The 20,556-nt window shown below is 36.3% G+C and overlaps 1 protein-coding gene across 1 annotated transcript in view; it reads right to left on the bottom strand.

Annotated features, from left to right (window-relative positions):
- Positions 1-20,556, bottom strand: part of Lipk (lipase family member K) — a 46,452-nt gene that overhangs the window by 17,938 nt on the left and 7,958 nt on the right. The window contains exons 2-6 of the mRNA XM_047553564.1: positions 16,296-16,408; positions 14,329-14,446; positions 11,143-11,341; positions 10,037-10,146; positions 8,832-8,968 (exon numbers count right to left, since the gene is read on the bottom strand). Coding sequence (XP_047409520.1) covers positions 8,832-8,968; positions 10,037-10,146; positions 11,143-11,341; positions 14,329-14,446; positions 16,296-16,397 — 666 coding nt within the window. The 5' untranslated portion in view covers positions 16,398-16,408. The remainder of the gene's footprint in view (positions 1-8,831; positions 8,969-10,036; positions 10,147-11,142; positions 11,342-14,328; positions 14,447-16,295; positions 16,409-20,556) is intronic.

Consider the following 20,556-nt stretch of genomic DNA (forward strand, 5'->3'; position numbering starts at 1 on the left):
TTCTGTCCATGTCCTCTATTCTGTACCATTGATCTACCTGTCTATTTTGGTACCAATACCATGCCGTTTTTGTTACTATTGCTTTGTAGTAGAGTTGAAGATCTGGTATTGCAATACACCCTGCTTCGCTCTTGCTACTGAGGATTGCTTTAGCTATTCTAGGTTTTTTATTCTTCCAGATGAATTTCATAATTGCTTGCTCTATTTCTGCAAGGTACATCATTGGGATTTTCTTTAGTGTTCTGTAGTTCTCTTTGTAGAGGTCTTTCACCTCTTTTGTGAGATTGATTGCCGAGTATTTTATTTTTTTTGATGCTATTGTGAATGGGGTAATTTTCCTAATTTCTCTTTCTGAAGATTCATCACTTATGTACAAAAATGCATTGGATTTATGAGCATTGATCTTGTAACCTGCTACTTTACTGAATTCACTTATGAGTTCTAAAAGTTTTCTGGTGGAATTTCCAGGTTCCTCTAAATATATAATCATGTCGTCAGCGAACAGGGATAGTTTGAGTTCTTCTTTTCCAATTCGTATCCCTTTAATTTCTTTGGTTTGTCTAATTGCTCTGGCTAGAGTCTCAAGGACGATGTTGAATAGAAGTGGTGAAAGAGGGCATCCCTGCCCTGTTCCAGTTTTTAGGGGGAGCGCTTTCAGTTTTTCACCATTTAGAATGATATTGGCCATGGGCTTAGCGTAGATTGCCTTTATAATGTTAAGGAATGTTCCTACTACCCCAATTTTTTCTAGTGTTTTGAACATGAAGGGATGCTGTATTTTATCGAATGCTTTTTCTGCATCTATTGAAATAATCATGTGATTCTTAACTTTAAGTCTGTTGATATGGTGAATGACATTTATTGATTTCCGAATGTTGAACCAACCTTGCATCCCTGGGATAAAACCCACTTGATCGTGGTGCACTATCTTTTTAATATATATTTTTATGCGATTTGCTAAAATTTTGTTGACAATTTTTGCGTCGATGTTCATTAAGGATATTGGTCTGAAATTTTCTTTCCTAGATGTGTCTCTGTCTGGTTTAGGTATCAGGGTGATATTGGCTTCATAGAACGAGTTTGGGAGGGTTCCCTCCTCTTCTATTTCATGGAATAGTTTGAGGAGGATTGGAATGAGCTCTTCTTTAAAGGTTTTGTAGAACTCGGCTGAGAACCCATCTGGTCCCGGACTTTTCTTTGTTGGTAGGCTTTTGATGACCTCTTCTATTTCATTGCTTGAAATTGGTTTATTTAAGTTGTGTATGTCTTCCCCGTTCAGTTTAGGTAATTCATATGTCTCTAGAAATTTGTTGATGTCTTCGAGGTTTTCTGTTTTGTTGGAGTACAGATTTTCAAAATAGCTTCTAATTATGTTTTGTATTTCAATCGTGTCTGTTGTGATGTTTCCTTGTTCATTCCGAATTTTAGTAATTTGAGTTTTCTCCCTCTTTCTATTTGTTAGTGTGGCTAAGGGTTTATGAATTCTGTTATTTTTTCAAAGAACCAACTGTTTATTTTGTTAATTTTTTCAATTGTTTCTTTTGTTTCAATTTCGTTGATTTCGGTTCTGATATTAACTATTTCCTGTCTTCTACTACTTTTGGTATTGGTCTGCTCTTCTTTTTCTAGTGCTTTGAGCTGTAGTGTTAAGACATTTATTTGTTGATTTCTACTTCTTTTTTTGAATGCGCCCCATGAAATAAATCTTCCTCTAAGTACTGCTTTCATAGTGTCCCAGAGATTTTGATATGATGTGTCTTTGTTCTCGTTTACTTCTAAGAATTTTTTTATTTCCCTCCTAATGTCTTCTGTTATCCATTCATCATATAATAGTATATTATTTAATCTCCAGGTATTGAAGAAGTTTCTGTTTTTTATTCTGTCATTTATTTCTAATTTCAATCCATTATGATCTGATAGAGTACAAGGTAGTATCTCTATCTTCTTGTATTTGCTAACAGTAGCTTTGTGGCATAAAATATGGTCTATTTTGGAGAAGGATCCATGTGCTGCTGAGAAGAAAGTGTATTCGTTCTTTGTTGGATGGAATATTCTATATATGTCCGTTAAGTCTAAATTGTTGATTGTGTTATTGAGATCTATGGTTTCTTTATTCAATTTTTGTTTGGACGATCTATCCAGTGGTGAGAGAGGTGTGTTAAAATCGCCTAGTATTACTGTGTTGTGGTCTATTTGATTTCTGGAATTGAGAAGGATTTGTTTGACGTACGTGGATGAGCCACTGTTCGGGGCATAGATATTTATGATTGTTATCTCTTGCTGATTTATGCTTCCCTTAAGCAGCATGTAATGCCCTTCTTTATACCTTCTGACTAGTTTTGGCTTGAAGTCCACATTATCTGAAATGAGGATGGATACTCCAGCTTTTTTGCTGTGTCTGTGTGCATGGTATGTTTTTCCCCATCCTTTCACCTTTAGTCTATGGGTATCTCTTTCTATGAGATGAGTCTCTTGCAGGCAGCATATTGTTGGATTTTTCTTTTTAATCCAATCTGCCAGTCTATGTCTTTTGATTGATGAGTTCAGTCCATTAACATTCAGGGTTATTATTGTGATATGATTTGTATTCCCAGTCATTTGACTCATATTTGTTTTTTGACATGATTTGGTTTCTCCTCTATTTGGCTATTCCTTTAGGCTAGCGCCTCCTGTTGCTGATTTGCATCGTTGTTTTTCATCTCTTCCTCATGGAATATTTTGCTGAGAATGTTCTGTAATGCTGGCTTTCTTTTTGTAAATTCCTTTAGCTTTTGTTTATCATGGAGGATCTTAATTTATCGTCAAATTTGAAGGTAAGTTTTGCTGGGTATAAGATTCTTGGTTGGCATCCATTTTCTTTCAGGGTTTGGTAAATGTTGTTCCAGGCCCTTCTAGCTTTTAGGGTCTGGATTGAAAAATCTGCTGATATTCTTATTGGTTTCCCTCTGAATGTAATTTGATTCTTTTCTCTCGCGGCCTTTAAAATTCTGTCTTTATTTTGTATGTTAGGTATTTTCATAATAATGTGCCTTGGTGTGGGTCTGTTGTAATTTTGTATGTTTGGAGTTCTATAAGCCTCTTGTACTTGGTTTTCCATTTCGTTCTTCAGATTTGGGAAATTTTCTGTTATTATTTCATTGAATAGATTGTTCATTCCTTTGGTTTGTTTCTCTAAGCCTTCCTCAATCCCAATAATTCTTAAATTTGGCCTTTTCATGATATCCCATAATTCTTGTAGAATCTGTTCATGATTTCTTACCATCTTCTCTGTTTGGCCAACTTTGTTTTCAGGATTAAATAATTTGTCTTCAATGTCTGAGGTTCTGTCTTCCAGGTGTTCTATCCTATTGGTTATGCTTTCTATGGAGTTTTTAACTTGGTTTATTGTTTCCTTCATTTCAAGTATTTCAGTTTGGTTTTTTTTTTTTCAGTATCTCTAACTCTTTATTGAAATGATCTCTTGCTTCCCATATTTGGTCTTTTAACTATTGATTGGTGTGATTATTCAATGGCTGCATTTGCTCTTTCATCTTCTCATTTGCTTCCCTGATTATTTTAATTATGTACATTCTGAACTCCCTTTCTGACATTTCTTCTGCTGTGCTGTCATTGGGTTTTATTGATGTAGGTTTGTTTGGGACATTTTCTTCCCTTGTTTTCTCATATTGGTCAGCTGTCAGTGGGAATCTGAGATATTGCAGATTTCCTCTATTGGCTTATAGTGTCCTGGTAGATTTCCAGTGTATCACCTCCCAGCCTTCAGCCTGAAGTCTGGAGGAACTTGATAATGCAGTGCTTCCGAAGAAAGCTGCCCCTAGCCCCTACTTGTTCCAGGGCTTGGAGCTGGCTCTGTGCGGAAAGGCTCTCACTGGGGGCCTGCACCGTGCAGCTGGCCGTGTTGGGGGAGCCCACTGCCGGAGTGTGGAAGGCTACCTTGGGAAGACTCTAGCTGCCCTGCCCTGCTCTGATAAGCCACCTCTATCTGTTCCTGGCGCCCAGGCCAAGTTTCGCCCAGTGGGGGAGACTCACCCCGTGACTCTATTTTTGTCCAAGTCTCTCAATGCCTCCCCTTCTTGAGTCCTGGGTTCTGGAGCAACTGGAGATGCAGTCACCCTCTAGGTCACCATCTTGGATCGCCCCATGGAAAGAGCCTGCAGCTGGAGTGGACAGAGCCACCTGAAGAAGTCTCTGGCTGCCCTGCCTTGATCCCAGAGGCTGCTTGTGGATCAAAGCTCTCCGTTGGCTCAGGGACTTGTGGCTAGCTCTATGTAGAAAGTCTCTCACTGGGCGGTCTGTTCCGAGAAGCTAGCCTTGAAAGACACCTCCCACCTCAGGAGTCAAGGCTGCTTGGGGAGGTCGCTGGCTGCCCTGTCCTGTTCCCTGAAGCCGCTTGCGGGCCAGAGTATGCCGCGCTGGCTCCGGGACTTGGAGCTTGTTCTGATCAGAAAGGCTCTCAGTAGGGGGCCTGCTCCGAGAACCTGGAGAAGCTGGCTGTGTGGGAGGGGCCCAGCGCCAGAGTGCGCAGGGCTGCCTGTGAAAGACTCTAGCTGCCCTGCCTGGCTCCGATAAGCCACCTCTATCTGGGCCTGCCACCCGGGCCGTGCTTTACCCAGTGGGCGGACTTACCCGTGGCTCTATTTTGGTCCGAGTCTCTCAATGCCTCCCCTTCTTAACACCTGGGTTCTGGAGCGACTGGGGATGCAGTCCCCCTCTACTCCGCCATCTTGGATCGCCCCTTAGGGTAGTTTTGATTTGCATTTCCCTTATTACTAGGGATGTTGAACATTTTTTCATGTATCTGTTGATTGCTTGTACATCTTCTTCTGTGAAGTGTCTGTTCATTTCCTTAGCCCATTTGTTGATTGGATTATTTTTATTCTTCGTGTAGAGTTTTTTGAGTTCTTTATAGATTCTGGAAATTAGCGCTCTATCTGAAGTATGGTTGGCAAAGATATTCTCCCACTCTGTAGGCTCTCTCTTCACATTGCTGATAGTTTCCTTTGCTGAGAGAAAGCTTTTTAGTTTGAATCTATCCTTGAGTTGCCTGATTAAATCTGTGTTCAAGTTTTGGCTCTGTCATCCCATTAGCTGGGTGACTTGAGACAGGTTGCTTAGGCTTTCTTAGCCTTAGGTTCTTCTTTTAAGAGATGAAGATAGTACTAAAACCCCTTAGTTATAAAGCAAGTATAAAGAGCAAAGGATCAAAGAAAGCTATAAACAAAAAAAGTAGGGAGACAAGAACATACAGATATAAATCCTTAGGGGCAGAACGGGGAGTGGAAAAAAGAGAAAGGGGGATGATTAGGAGATTTGTAACACAAAGTACTCTGAATTTGAATCTAAAATAAGCTTGACTAGTACAATTAATAATACTAAATAATAATTAATAAGCACCAATTAATAGACCAGGTATGATGCCTAAACATATATTATGTCAGTGGCTATCCCAACTTGACAAATTCTACCCATTTTATAAATGTGAAAAGTAAACTTTAGAATGGTTAAATAACCTGTCCACTGTCATGAAGGGTAGAGGCAGAATGTGAACATAGTTCTGTCTGACTCAAATTCTTGTGCCTGTGCCTTATGTGAGTTGAACTTAATAGAAACAAATGAACAATCAAAATAACTAATGGTATATATAAAAAGAAATATACTACTTGAAACATTCTTAGAATAAATCATATGGTAGGCCACAAAATAAATCTCAACATGGAAATTAAATAACTTATTCCTTAACTATCATTGATCAAGAAAGAAATCAAGAATATAATTAAAAAATTTCTTGAAACAAAGGATAATGGAAGCACAACAAATCAAAACCTGTAAGATAGAGCAAAACAAGTACCGAGGGTAAGTCTATAGTAATCAATGCCTACATCAAAAGAACAGAAAGATCTCTAATGAACAAGCTATTGTTGCACCACAAAAAAACTAGGGAAAAAAAAAAAAAAGAGCAAACCAGGTTTAAAATTAGTAGGAGAAAAGAAATAATAAAAATCACAGCAGAAATAACTGAAATAGAAACTTAAAAAGAACATAACATAAAAGATAAATGAAATGAAGATCTAGTTTTTTAAAAGCATAAACAAACTTGATGAAATTTCACCTAGACAAACTAAGAAAAACGAGAAAACTCATAAAAATCAGATTCAAAAAGGAGTCATTTCAGCAGTCACCACAGAAAAGCAAGGATCGTAAGAGATTATGATGAGCAAGTATATGACAACAAATTTGATAACCTAGAAGAAATGGACAAAATCTTGGACACGGACACCTTGCCAGGACTGAATTGTTAAGAAAATAAAAACCTGAGCAGAGCAATAAAAAGTAACAAGAATCACCAATAAAATGTCTCCAAAGAAAGGTGCAGTACTAGATGCTTTTTTCAATCTCATTCTATGAGGCCAGCGTTACCCTGATACCAAAACCAGACAAGGAAACAACAAAAACAGAAAGCTAAAGACTGATATCCCTGATAAGCAGATGGAAAAATCTTTAACAAAATACTAGCAAACCAAACCTAACAGCACATGTGAAATGTTAGTCACCATGATCAAATGGAAGCCATCCCAGGGATGTAAAGATGATTCACCATTATCCAAATCAATAAACATGACATACCACATCAACAAAATGAAGGCTAAAAATTATATGATCATCTCAATAGATAGAGAAAAAGCATTTGATAAAATTCCACCTCACTTCATGATAAAAACTTTGAACAAATTAGGTATAGAAAGAACATACTTCAATATAATAAAAACCATATGTTAAAAGCCCATGGCTAACATCATGCTAAGTCGGAAAACTGAGAGTTTTCTCTCTAAGATCTTAAACAAGAAAAGGGTATTTACTGTCACCATTTTAATTCAATATAGTAGTGCAATGAGTTAAAAGAAAAAAATAAAAGGTATCCAATACTTTAAGGACAAATTTAAATTATCATGGTTTGCAGATGACAGAATCTTACATAAAGAAAACACTAACCAAGAGTCCACCAAAAACCTATTGGAACTAATAAATGAATTCAACAAAGTTGCAGGATACATGGTTAACATGCAAAAACCAGTAGTGTTTCTACCTGCAAATAGAGAATTATCTAAAAAAAGAAATAAAGATGGCAATTCCTTTTAAATAGCTACAAAAAATAAAATGTCTTACAATACTTTTAACAAAAGAGCTAAAAGATACCTACAGTGAAAACTACAAAACACTGATGAAAGCAATTGAACAGGACACCAAAAAAAAAAAAAATAGATATTTTGTGTTTATGGATTGGAAGAATCAATATTGTTAATGTTTACACACTACCCAAAGAGATCCGCAAATTTAATGCAATCCTTATCAAAATACCGAGGACATTCTTCATAAAAGTAGGAAATATTTTAAAGTTCATATGGAAACACAGAAAACCAAATAGTCAAAGTAATCTTTTTTCTCCTTTAGAAATATTTTATTAAATCATGAATATACAACAGCTTCTTAATTCTACACACGCACTTAAATTTTTTTAAAGGAAAAACATTTTGTCTTATTACACCATGATCCTGGCTAATAGCTTTCCAAAACTTTGAGAAAAATCCTAAAAAGTTTTCACATGTCTCCTGAAATAACATTATCAAAGAAGGAATGCTTCTACACTCTTACAAAGACCACTAGAAAGAAAAAACAATTAAAAAGGTAAGAAACTCTCTCAAAGGCATTTTTTTTTTTTTTTACAATCTTTCCTCCACAGCAAGGTAATGTTCCAAATAATCTTGAGCAAAAAGAATAAAGCAAGAGGCATTATTCTATCAGATTTCAAAATATATTATAAAAGTATCTTAATCAAAACTGCATGATATTGGTATGAAGCCTAGAAGTAAACCCACAAATCCATAGCAAACTAATCTCAACGAAGGTGCTAAGAACACACATTAAGGAAAGGACAGCTTCTTCAATAAATGGTGCTGTGAGAATTGGATATCCACATGCAGAAGAGTACAGCTAGACCTCTATTTCTCACCATAAAAAAAAATCAACTCAGAATGGATAAAAACTTAAATGCGAGACCTGAAACTCATAAAAGGAAGAATAGAGAAAATGCTTTAGGACATTGGAACGTGCAAGAATTTTTTTATGTATATAATGCCCAAAGGCACAGGAAAAAAATGGACACATGGGATTACAACAAACTAAGTAGATTCTGCACAGCAAAGGAAACAATCAACAGAGTGAAAAGACAACCAACAGAATAAGAGCAATATCTGAAAACTTAACATCCAGAACATATAAGAAAAACAAGTCAATAGAAAATAATCTCATTTTAAAATGGGCATTAGACATTTCTTAAAAGAAGATATGCAAATGGTCAACATCACTAATCTTCAGGGAAATGGAAATCAAAACCACAATGAGTTATCATTTTACTTCAGCTAGAATAACTATTACCAAAAGGACAAAGATGGCGAGTGCTAGTGAGGATTTGGGGGTAAAGTATCTCCTCACACATGGTTGGTGGGAATGTAAATTAGTACAGCCAGTATGGAAGACAGTATAGAAGTCCCTCAAACCAACCAACCAATCAATCAAATCAGCTCTCACTTATGCTGTGATTGAGAGATGACATGTGAGAGAAACATCTAGACATAGATGAAGACACCAGGGCAGAATGGCTTCAACATGAGCTCCTTGAACCCTGATAATAAATGTGTATTTTATCAGTAAACCTACAAGGATACCTTGGACACCTATTATATTCTCAGATGTTTGCAAAATGTCATTTGTCTTCTTTTGAAATCAGTAGAAACAGATAGTTATTTCAGATTTTTATTTGGGAAGTGACATACCTTGATGGTTCCCCTGGAAAGAGTTGTTAATTTTTTTATAGGACTTTGGGTGTACTTCACTGTGACAACTGGTGCCAGTGCAAAAAAAATCTTAATCCGCTTAGCCAATTCTGGATTCGTGGAGAAGGCTATGAAAGCTGGAAGTGAAGGAGATACTAGTTCACAGGTTGAAAACAATTTCTTCTTCATTTTGCAAGAGTAGCCACATTAAAAACAAAACAAAACAAAAAACAACTCAGAGTAATAACCATTTAGGGGGAGGAATTTCTAAGTTTCTCAAAGGTACACATGACTATTTCAGAATAAAGTGAGTTCTTTTATCCCTGGGGAGTATAGGTCTACTTATATGGAAGTGGAAGAGAAGGTTCAAACATCCTCTGTGGAGTCTGGTTAAATCCAAGGACCATTCCAGCCTGACTATGGTTTGGTGTCAAAGTCACACTATAAAGTTTATGTACACTATAAACTTGGCTTCGCATTCACTAGCTGTGTAAAGTTACCTCTCCAGTATGAGTCTCAGTTTACTCAATCTATAAAAGAAGATAATTAAATCCTTAGAGAATGATTCATATATGTAATACATATGCATATATATGAATATATGTAAATGGATAAGTCAACATTTTATATATGAATCATCCTTTAAGGATTTTTTTTAATATATAAAACTTAAGGTATTACTTAGCACTCTCAACATTGGAAGAAAACCTTAAATTCAACTCTTTGTAAATTACAGATATTGGTCTCAGGTGTTTGTAGTTTCCAATGAGAGAAATAGACAGTGAGAGGACAGAGATATCTCATGGCTCCACCCATATGGTCCTGCCCACCCCTGGCCTACCCATGCTCCCTTGGCAGGCAGAAGCCACATCGATTGTAAAGTGTCTGCTTTCTTTTCTAGACTGTGAGATCCTCAAAGGAGGATGGATACCAGATTTATCTCTGCTTTCCTAGCATGTAACCCAAATTCTCACAAAAATTCAGTGGGCACATAAATTAATAAACAAATTAATTTTCTCTTTCAGGCCTACCTCCAAAATTCAATGTTGGAGAAAAAGTTCCTTATTGTCATCCTTGTTTTATTCACTTTTCAGAAAACAGTCAGAGCATATTGTTTCCTGTTTAAAGTTCCCAAACTAGAGACTCTACAGAGAGATACTGATCCTGTCCAATGGAAGAAGCCCCAATATTCTCCGATCACTCACCTATGGTGGTACCCTGAGAGTGGCCCACATAGTAGAGCTGCTCCTGTCCAGTTTTCTCTATGATGAGATTAATTGTGGCTGGAAGGTCATATTTAGCCATCTCATCCAAACTGCCAAAAAAAAAAAAGAAGAAGAAGAAAATTAGAAAAGACATCTCATTGTTAGGCCTGCAGTATTTAACATTATTCATTGTAGACATATATACTCTACTTTATAAAAAATGAGAATAGAGTTAATGTGTGATGTTACACATTTGAACAACATTTCAGGATGTTGCTTTGATTTGAAGAGACATTTTTAAGAAACAGGAATCAGAAAAAATTTAATTTATAAGTCTACTAAAGATTTTCCTATAAAGCTAGTTCTATTTCATTTAATCTCATATCAGATTTACCAGAAAACAAAACAAACAAAACAATCAACAACAATTATTTGGAATGCTCATCTAAAAATCAGAAGAATAAATTGAACAGATTCACAGACCTTAGCCCAGACTGGTCTGAATCAGATATCCAGGAAGAATCCTGGTGATCTGCAACTTTGTGGTCTCAGGTGCTCCTGGATCCTGTGTATAGCTTGGGAAACATTCACCTAGGGAATCATCTTGTCACTTGCAATAATGCAATGACACAACCACCCTGTGGTGTGGAATTAGGAAATGCCAACTGGTTTCCAGAAGGAAGGCAGGAATGAGGCCAAGGAACAACTGGCTTTAGTGACCTCCAAGGCATGGTTCTTAGCTCCTATGCAAGTGCATGGGTTTGTCCCTGTGAGGAAGCAGGTCAGACTTCTGAAGCAGACAGCACCCCCAGGCACTGTTGCTGACAACTCTTTGCTATTGAACTGTTCTGTGATCAGGAGGCACAGGTGCACACACATACCCCTGAACATATCCACACACACACACAGACACCAGGAAGGAAGAGGTGGGGGTAAAAAACAAACAGCAATACAATAACAAGGACATTTATGGACAGAGGAAGAAAGTTTTTTTTCCTTCTTATGGATTCCATTGGATGTATTGAAACCAAAGGAAAAATCAACAGGCATTCTTTCATATAAATGAGCAAAGCACACCCTTTATTCATTTGCAGGCTTCTCCTTACCTAAAAGCCCAGTATTCTGGGGATTTGGGTGACAATTTCAGGTGTTTTCGGGACCAGGTGTTTCCTCGACTGTTTCCCAACCATACATCATAACCATTATCTGCCAGAAGGAAAGCCAAGCTGTTGTTGGGGAGGTTACAGATCCAGTCACTGGCAGATGCAATTAAGCCATGCTGCAAATACACTACTGGCTTAGGAGCTGCAAGACACAGGCAACGAGATTTTCATGTTTGAACTTCCTCAGTGTCTACATGAAAATTCTCTTTCCCAACTTCCTAAAGTATAGAAGAGAGGTTAGGGTTTTCCTAACGATTTGCTGGGCAAGTGATTTATCTTCTCTATGTCTTATCATTTATAAAATGGAGATTATGTATAATGCTGTGTAAGTACTAAAGTCAAATTGCTCTGATTCAAAATCCATTTTACTATGTATTCAACCCTTTGTGGATCAGTTAACTTATCTGTATAATGGGGAATGATAACAGAAACTATCTTGTAAGGTAGTGATAAGATGATAATTAAAATACATACTTTTCAGCACAACAAATATTAACTCTAATACTTTTATATTAATAGCATTTTATTTCTCAAAAAATATCAAAAAGCTTTTTTAAGGTTTTCTTGAAATAATAAAAATGATACCAAAAACACCATTCATAGAATATTTTCTGAATGCCAGGCACTATGCAGATTCTATAGGCACTGCTTCATTCTATTTGCATTGTTAGAAAGCGAAATGCAAGGCCTTAAGAAGAATTTCACACGATGAAAAATTGTTAAAAATACTACTCCCAATTTAAAATTGAAACATTTTAACCAAGAAAGAGAAAAGATGCCTGTGATCCCAGCTACTCAGATTGCAAGTTTGAGGCCAGCCTGGGCAACTTTGTGAGACCATGTCTCAAAATAAAACTTGGAATGGACCCACCTTTTGACCCAGTTATCCCACTCCTCGGTTTATACCCAAAGGACTTAATATACTCCATAACACAGTCACATCAATGTTTATAGCAGTTCAGTTCACAGTAGCTAGATTGTGGAACCAACCTAGATGCCCTTTGACAGATGAATGGATAAAGAAACTTTGGTATATATACACAATGGAATATTATTCAGCCATAAAGAAGAATAATATTATGGCATTTGCAAATAAATGGATGAAAATGGAGAATATCATGCTAAGTGAAATAAACCAATCCCAAAAAACCAAAGGCCAAATGTTTTCCCTGATAAGTGGAGAATGATATATAATGGGGGTGGGGGGTGGGGAGTGAGAGAAGAATGGAGGAACTTTAGATTATGTAGAAGGAAATGGGGGGTATGAAAAATGGTGGAATGAGACAGACATCATTACCCTATGTACATGTATGATTACACCAATGGTATGAATCTACATCGTGTACAACCATAGAAATGAAATGATGTACTCCATTTGTGTACAATGAATCAAAATGCAATCTGTAAAAAATTTAAAAATAAATAAATAATTTTAAAAAATAAAACATGAAAAGAATGAGGATATAGCCCACTGGTGGTGTCCCTGGGTTTATTCCTCATTACCACCAAAAAAAAAAAAAAAAGAAAGAAAGAAAGAAAGAAAGATAAAAGGGACAGAAAACAAGGAGGAGGGGGATGGGGAAAGTGTGAAAGTGGTGTTGAAAAACAGTGAGGGAAGAAGAAATAACTAAATAATTAGAATCTCTCTCTTTCTGTCTTTCTCTCTCTCTCTCTCTCTCTCTCTCTCTCTCTCTCTCTCTCTCTCTCTCTCTCTCTTTAATCAGAGATTGAACCCCCAGGGGCACTTAACCACTGAGCTACATCCCCAGCCCTTTTAATTTTTGTCTTTTCACTAAGTTGCTTAGGGCCTCGCTAAATTGCTGAAGCTGACTTTGAACTTGGAATCCTTCTGCCTCAGCCTCCCAAGCCACTGGGATTATAGGCATATGCCACCACACATGGCTCTCTTCTTTATAAATGATTTGTGATGCCATATTGGTACCTCAAAACACTGTGTCAAGTCACTTGTGGAACTAGACTGATGTCCTCAGAGTATGCTAACTTGACTCTCAGAAAGTCAGCCTTCTTAAAACATGAAACTAAGGGTTCATGTCCAACTAGTCACGTTTTGGAGAGAAGGGAAAGAGTGTTACTAGCACTGCCAAAGTCCAGACATGCCAAGTAGCTGTCATAGCTCATATCTCTTTCCGATCTAAGCCCTCGGGCAGCCGTTTGTTGTAGAGATTTCTATTGGGTACATTTTAGCAGCTATGTAGCAGAAATGACATAAATCCAAAGTCATTTAAAGGATGTAAAGATTTAAAATACTCTCATGAGTATTTATAAAGGCAATAGAGTTATTCTGGCAAATAGTTGACTCTATAAAGTAAGAGGCATCATTATTCCCCTCTCTTTTTAAAAATCTAGACTTTCCTTAATCCTACTGATAATGACAAGTTTTGTTCTACAACATGCCAAAGAAGAAAAGGGGCTGAGGAAGTGAGAGAAAAAGTAAACAATTTCTACCAAAAGGATTGTTGTTGTTATTGTTGTTGTTGTTTTCCCTACAGATAGTAACCTGCATTGTAGGGAGATAGAAAAGACCCTTTAATTAAATTTAAATAAAGAATTAGTAGGGTCAAATTTACTTCAAAAAAGTAATATCACACTGACTTGAGTAGAGAAGTGATCACAAGCAGCAGTGATTGCCAGTTAGAGGGTATTGTAGTAGTTGAGATTATGTCTAAACCTAGGTTGAGTGGTTAAATCTGAGAAGTTTTCAGGTTAGAGAGAAATTTAGAAAGTGAAGTTGATAGTCCTTTGTGACTGACTGCAAAACAGGAACTGAGAAAAAAAATGATGTCCAGAATGGTTTCTAGGTTTCTGGTTTTCAAAATCATATATTGGTATTACTGGAATGAGACACATTATTTTTGTTGTTGTTTGTTTTTTGTTTATTTGGAAGGAGTACAAAGACTTGGAGGGAAAACAAGACCAATAAATGGTGCATGTGAAAATGATTTAAAACTTCAAAGAGTTATACAAATAAAATAGGGAGGTGGGGTGATCATTTTTCTCCTCAAATGGAAGGGACTGCAACCTAGTTTAGAACAAAATTTTCTCTGCTGCTATCAGGATGATAGCAGGCATCCCTGCTTTAGGTGTTTTTCCTTTCACAACAAATCATACCAGTTTTCCTTGGGCATCTTCTTCCATGAGGAATCCTATAAATTCCAAGAATATAACCATCCTCTGTGACAACATCATACTTTTCACAAGGATAACCCCAGTAAGAAATAATCTGGCTCTAGAAAAGGAAAAGAAAAATTTATAACATCATGATATAATCTATTACTTTTCATGCATGCATTGAAATATAGTATTTTAAATTGCAACTTCATGTTCATCAGTTTCTGTGTTGGGACTGAATATGCTGGGAGAAATTAGGATGGTTTGAGGGTTTATAGAAGGGGTTGCATGCAAAAGCATGGGTAAGACAGGGTGGGGTGACTCTACATGCCAGTTTCTACATTGCAGACTGCTAAGGACAATTCCTGATTATGCCTGTTGGCCTAGAATTACCAATGCACACTAGTTCATTCTCAAAATGTTCTGATACAAATTTATGTGGCCATCTAATGAGCAAGATCACAGGGTTCTGCAGTACTTGTTGCTGATAATTGAGCAGAGAGGGCCACATTGAGGGAGACACCTGGTCTAATTTGATTTTCATGGGGTTGAAGCTAGGGCAGTACCTGACCTCATTCTCCCCTTTTTTCCTATGTTTTGCTCAAGATTTTTATTGGCAAAGTGGATCTGAAAACCAAAGGTGAAGGGAATTTTTTAACCTAGTCCTTATAGATCAGCTAAGTATAAAAGAACAGAGTTTGTTAGAAGGTTCCTTAGGAGATGCCCCAGCCACAGATACACAAGGAAGAGGGCACTATGGGGTATCTTCTGCATGAAGGTTTGTATGCCTTGTCTCATTAATCCTTGTAAGAGACCTTTCAGATAAAATTTTACCCATTTTACAATTGAGAAATGTGAAGTTCAGGAAGATTAGTAATTTGTTCAAGATTATACACTAGGAAGAGAAAAAAAAGATTACTTACAGAAATAATTAATTTCAAAGCTTATGTTCTTATAATAAAACTATGCATTTGCCTCTATCAGCATATAGATGTGTGCATAACTTATGGGATTACATAAAACAGGTTAAGAATTCAGATTCTGGAGACAGACTATATACCACTGAATTCTTGCTCTTCTTATTAGCTATGTTACTCTGGGAAAGTTACTTAATCTTTCTGTGCTCATTTTCAGGTTGAGATAATAATAGTACCTCCTCACACAATGTTGTGAGGATTAGCTACAATAGATGTAAGAGTGTACGGAACAAAGAAAGTGTTCTATGAATGTTTGTTATTCCTACAATCATTATGAAAGGATGAAAAGCCAAAAAGCACTTGGATCAGGGAGAGAAGATTGGGCCTGACCATGGGAGGAAGAGGAAAATTTAGATTTGAGGAAATACATTCATGGACTGTGAGTTTGGCAGTCATACCTGCTAGATATGGAGAGACATAAATAAGAAACTCTGACAGCTTTATTCTTCCTAAAGTTCTAAAAGGAGCTTGAGTGTGGGTGAGGACACCAGTAGTGCACTGTGTACCCTGGAGTATGGAGCATAACCAGTAGTGGACGTTTGTCATTTGTCGTTTTGTTTGTTTCCCGAGTGCTTCCATTCTGCTTCTGTTGTGAATTATTGCAAGTTAAATACTTTGGACTATAAGCAACAAACATCAATCCTAGCTTATTAAACCAAAACGTATGCTGGTATTCCTCACAAAATTAAAAAAAAAAAATGAAAAACCTCAGGAAGAACTCCAGAATATTCTACGGGGATCATCAGTATGAACTTATGAGTCTTTCTCTCCAGGAAGCCACCATTAGATGGTAACTCAAACCACCAGGAAAGGGAATATTGCTACTCCAAATTAGGTCACAACTCTTGGATTAGTTATCCGTACCAAGGAACACAGGAGGAAGCACAAATTTAATCACTGGAAGAATTGCTGAAAACTAGACAGGCACACCAATCATAGCTAATTAATAATTCCTTATCTTAATTAGCTTTTTTTCAATGCATGACTTACAATATTCATATTAGCTTCAGGATTTGTGATGCTTCCTTTTTTATAACCATATATAGGTCCAAGAAGAAGCACCCAGCATGCTGTTGCTAAAAGCTGCCACATTTGGAGTCTGCCTGGGAAAGGAAATATTAATGAATTTGTCATCAAAGAGAAATTCTGCAAAATGAAATCTGGTGTATTCTTTTTACAACATTACTCTGGGAGAGAACAGAAACATACACTTCTAGGTTATACTTTAGCAAGTAACATACAGAATTATTCAGGACTCATTCCATGAAAAATTTTGTATGGAAGGAAGGAGTTGATTACATCTTTAATTCAGGGCTGTATCTGTTGGAAAGATAAGAGGGACATTTTTTAAAGTTGGTCTTCTCTTTCAGGGCATTGACAGTTTAGATGTCCTGGTATCTGCTGAATGATTGGCATTTTGTGACTCTGAAATCACAATTACTGGCCAGAGGAGCTTAGTGCCCTGTGTAGAGCAGATCCAGCTCTCTTCTGAAATGGTCAAGCTGGAGAACCTGTGGGGACTTGTAATGCTGCAGGGGAAGAAAGCCTTGTGACTAGTACAGTATGCTGCTTGTAGGAAGAGCTGGAATCTAGCTCCAAGGGATGGCCCCAGAATGAATAGGTTGCTTTCTATAGCCATGACATAGAGCCCAAAAGCTACCTTTGTTTCAATCCTCTGGGTATTGGAGCTGGATATAGAAGGGTGGCACACCCAGGCCTGAGTAGTCTCAGTGTGTCTCATTTTGTAAGGAGTGGAAAGTCCAATCCAAAGAGTTTCTTTTCAGGCACCTCTTAATGAGGGTGTGCTTCCCTGCTTGGCCCTATATAAACCTCATACTATTAGCCATAATTGTTGGGTAAGTCTGCCTGATTGAGGTACCTCTCCTTAATGATACCCCAAGAGTCCTCATTTCCTTGACCTGTTTCTATGACAGTTCCTGATGAATATTGCCTTTTTCTGTGTTCCATATTGACATAATGTTGGTTCTTACTACATCTATAATGATATTAGACTAAGAAAAAAGGAGATATTATAATTTCCAGGAGATTTTTAGTCTTCAAAGATGAGACAATTAGTCTCAGATACCCACATTAAATCAATATAGATTATCATAGATATAATCAATAATGAGTATATTGATCTATCACTCTAAATCAGCATTTCACACTGCTGTTCTGTAAAACATGTCTCCCATGGATATTTGGAACAAAGGATTCATGTGTAATCATAAGTTAAATTATATATGATTAACATGTTAATCTACATGTTTGTATGTATATATTCATATATGACATGATTAGAGAGTCATATATAAATGCTATAAATATGACTTACAATTTTATTTGTCATCATGTTTTTTTGCTTGAATAACACCAATTAAACATATTATGACCTAGATTGTACTAGAAACACCAGTGAGAAATGCTGTTTTGATATTTGTTTCTTTCTCTACTTATTATACCACATACACACAAAAATCTGTGTAATGCAGGGAAAGCCAAAAAAGATACAAACAACCCTAACTCAGAACCTTGTCTTTCAAAAGTTTCTTCAGAAGGATACTGTGCGTGACCATGGAGACAGTTGCTACAGTCTTACCCAGATTTGGTTGCAAATGATAAATATCAGGATATGGCTGTGTGTATTTTCTCCTAGCTACTGAAGTCAGATAACTGTAAACTTTCAAAAGAATATTGCCTTACTGGCTTTTTGGTTTCAAACAGTTTAAATATTTCACATCAAATGTATGTGGATTACATATAGGCAGCTTCCATAAGTAATGCATTTTACATTGACAGATGTATATTGATGATAAAATCAAGGATAACAATTTCTCAACAAAAATTAACAGAAATAATAGAGACCTTTATTTACACTTCTCATTGTCCCATAATAGGAACTCTCAGATTCATCAAGCAGACATTCAACCAGAGTTTATGCTCATGCTTAGATAGTATTTGTGATTAATTCACACTCTAATTCTCCACTATGCTCAGAAATGGAGAAGAGAGTTGGCCAGAATACGCAGATTACAAGCACCCTACGGGGAACTCTAATGTGCTTTTGTTATGAAAGCACGTGGAGGCCAGTGTCTACATATGGCTCCCTGATGAATCTCAGTTTGCTCAATGGTAATGAAAAGCTAATGATGAGTGATTGGTGAAAAGTTTTGATTGAAATTCTGCTTCTGTCCTTCAGAAATTAAGTCAGTCATAAAAATATAGCTCTCAAATTCTGAACCACAAGAAGCAGAACTGGCCATCAGCCATAGCTCCAGTGCTCTCATATCCATCACTTTTTCCCACCAAAGCCACCCTACTGGTGTTGGCAATTACTGTTATTATTATTATCAGTCATGAGATTCTCACTAGTCAATTTAACTTCCCTTGAAACTTAATTTCCTCATCTATATGATTGCGATAGTAACACCTACTTATGGGGTTAGCTTGAAATAATAAATAATGATGTAGTAAATAAGATGACAATATCTATAAAACATCTAATGCTGTTTGACTCGATAAATGGTAGCTATTGTTATAGCATATCTTCTATTATTTTAACAATGATTGACTTCAATAATGGTGGTTATTGTTATATCTTCTATTATTCAGTGGTTCTTTCAGATGTGTATGTCTTGCTCTCTACCTCTTCCACAGGCTTCTTAAAGGCAAGAACCACCTTCTATGCTTTGCTTGCATTTGTATTGTTCTTATCCTTTGTATCTCTAGGCTTCTTCATACCAGAGATGGCACAATTCTTTCAATGGAATTGTAAAATATGACAGCATATTTTGTATCAATATTTCTTCTCATATAGGAACATGTAAAAGCAGTTAAGAATTTGTTATCATTATTTCTAACAATAATTTTCCATTTTTACTACATAGAATGTCCCACCTACTTAATCTATAATGTTTATACCATGGTTTGAGCATCTACATGCTTAATCTTTGTACTTCTGATTTTTCCACAGATAGTAAATGTCAATTTAGGAATTTGGGAGGATTGATTTTACTCAATTTTTTTTACTCAATCTTACTCCCTCTTATAAAATTATTCTTAAAAAATTAACTGATAGAAAATTCTTCAAAGTATTCTTCAAATAGACATTATAAAGTTTGGGCACAGTATAATTCATTAGAAGACCAAAACAGATTTAGTATAAAATTCTTATTCCTGAAAAATTGAAAATGAGTTCAAACCCAGAAATATGAAAACATCCTTTGTATGCAGTTTATGTTCCAAACAAATAAAAGAAATTTAAAACAGAGCCAAAGACTATACTTTCAGGTATCATTTCCATAGTTGGTCATGAAAACAAAGAAAATGCAAACATGGTCAATAAAATGTAAATAAAATGTGTGACATTTTCACAGCCCAAGGAAGTTATGAAAATTACCATGTAAATAATGTGTTTATGTAATATAAATTATATATTTACAATCATGCACAAAATTGTAAAAGGAAGCCAAATGTAATATCAATAAGAGTCACGATCATATCTTTTGTCATCAGTGACAGCAGACATTTTCATTTTTTTCTTGATAAGTTTGTTCAGAAAACATTGAACTAAGAAATCTCTACACATAGGTGGGAGGTAAAAAAAAATGTAGTAGATACTCCTTTGGAGAAAAGGATAAAATATCCAAATTTATAATGAGTCAATATTGTTTATATGATTATAGAGGCTAAGCAAGTAGCTGAAAGAGGCTCCTCCCCAACCCAAAGAGAGAAAGAAAGAGGGGAAGAGGTTGGGGAAAGGAATAAAGGAAAAGGGAAGAAAGGAAGGAAGAGAGGGAGGGAGGGATGGAGAAATTGTATAGTAAACAACAAAAGTGTAGGTGATCTGGTGCTATTTTTAAATTTTTACATTCTGACTCAATTATCTATGTTTGAGCAATTCCCCATGTCTAGTTTTTGGTAAATAATATTCTCAATAGACACAAAGGCACTTGAACTATTATTTCTCTATATTTCTGAGTGAGATGTTAGCCAAAAGTTTATGGACATCATACATTCGGTTTATTTTCATTCTGCAGATCAGATTACAAATTATTTTCCCAACTGTGCAAAGAGTTGGTGAAGTTTATTATCATCTTCTTGACCATAATGCCAAATCAGGAGAAATTCCTGCAAATAGTCAAAGAGTTCTAGAGGAAGACTAGAAGACAGAGATGAAGACTACAGTTTGGGCCTTTCTTTTCCTATCATGGGTAGTATACAGGGCCAAAATTTCATGCCCTGCACAGCC

Source organism: Sciurus carolinensis, chromosome 5 (genome assembly GCF_902686445.1).
Source record: "Sciurus carolinensis chromosome 5, mSciCar1.2, whole genome shotgun sequence".
In the NCBI taxonomy this organism is placed as follows: Eukaryota; Metazoa; Chordata; class Mammalia; order Rodentia; family Sciuridae; genus Sciurus; species Sciurus carolinensis.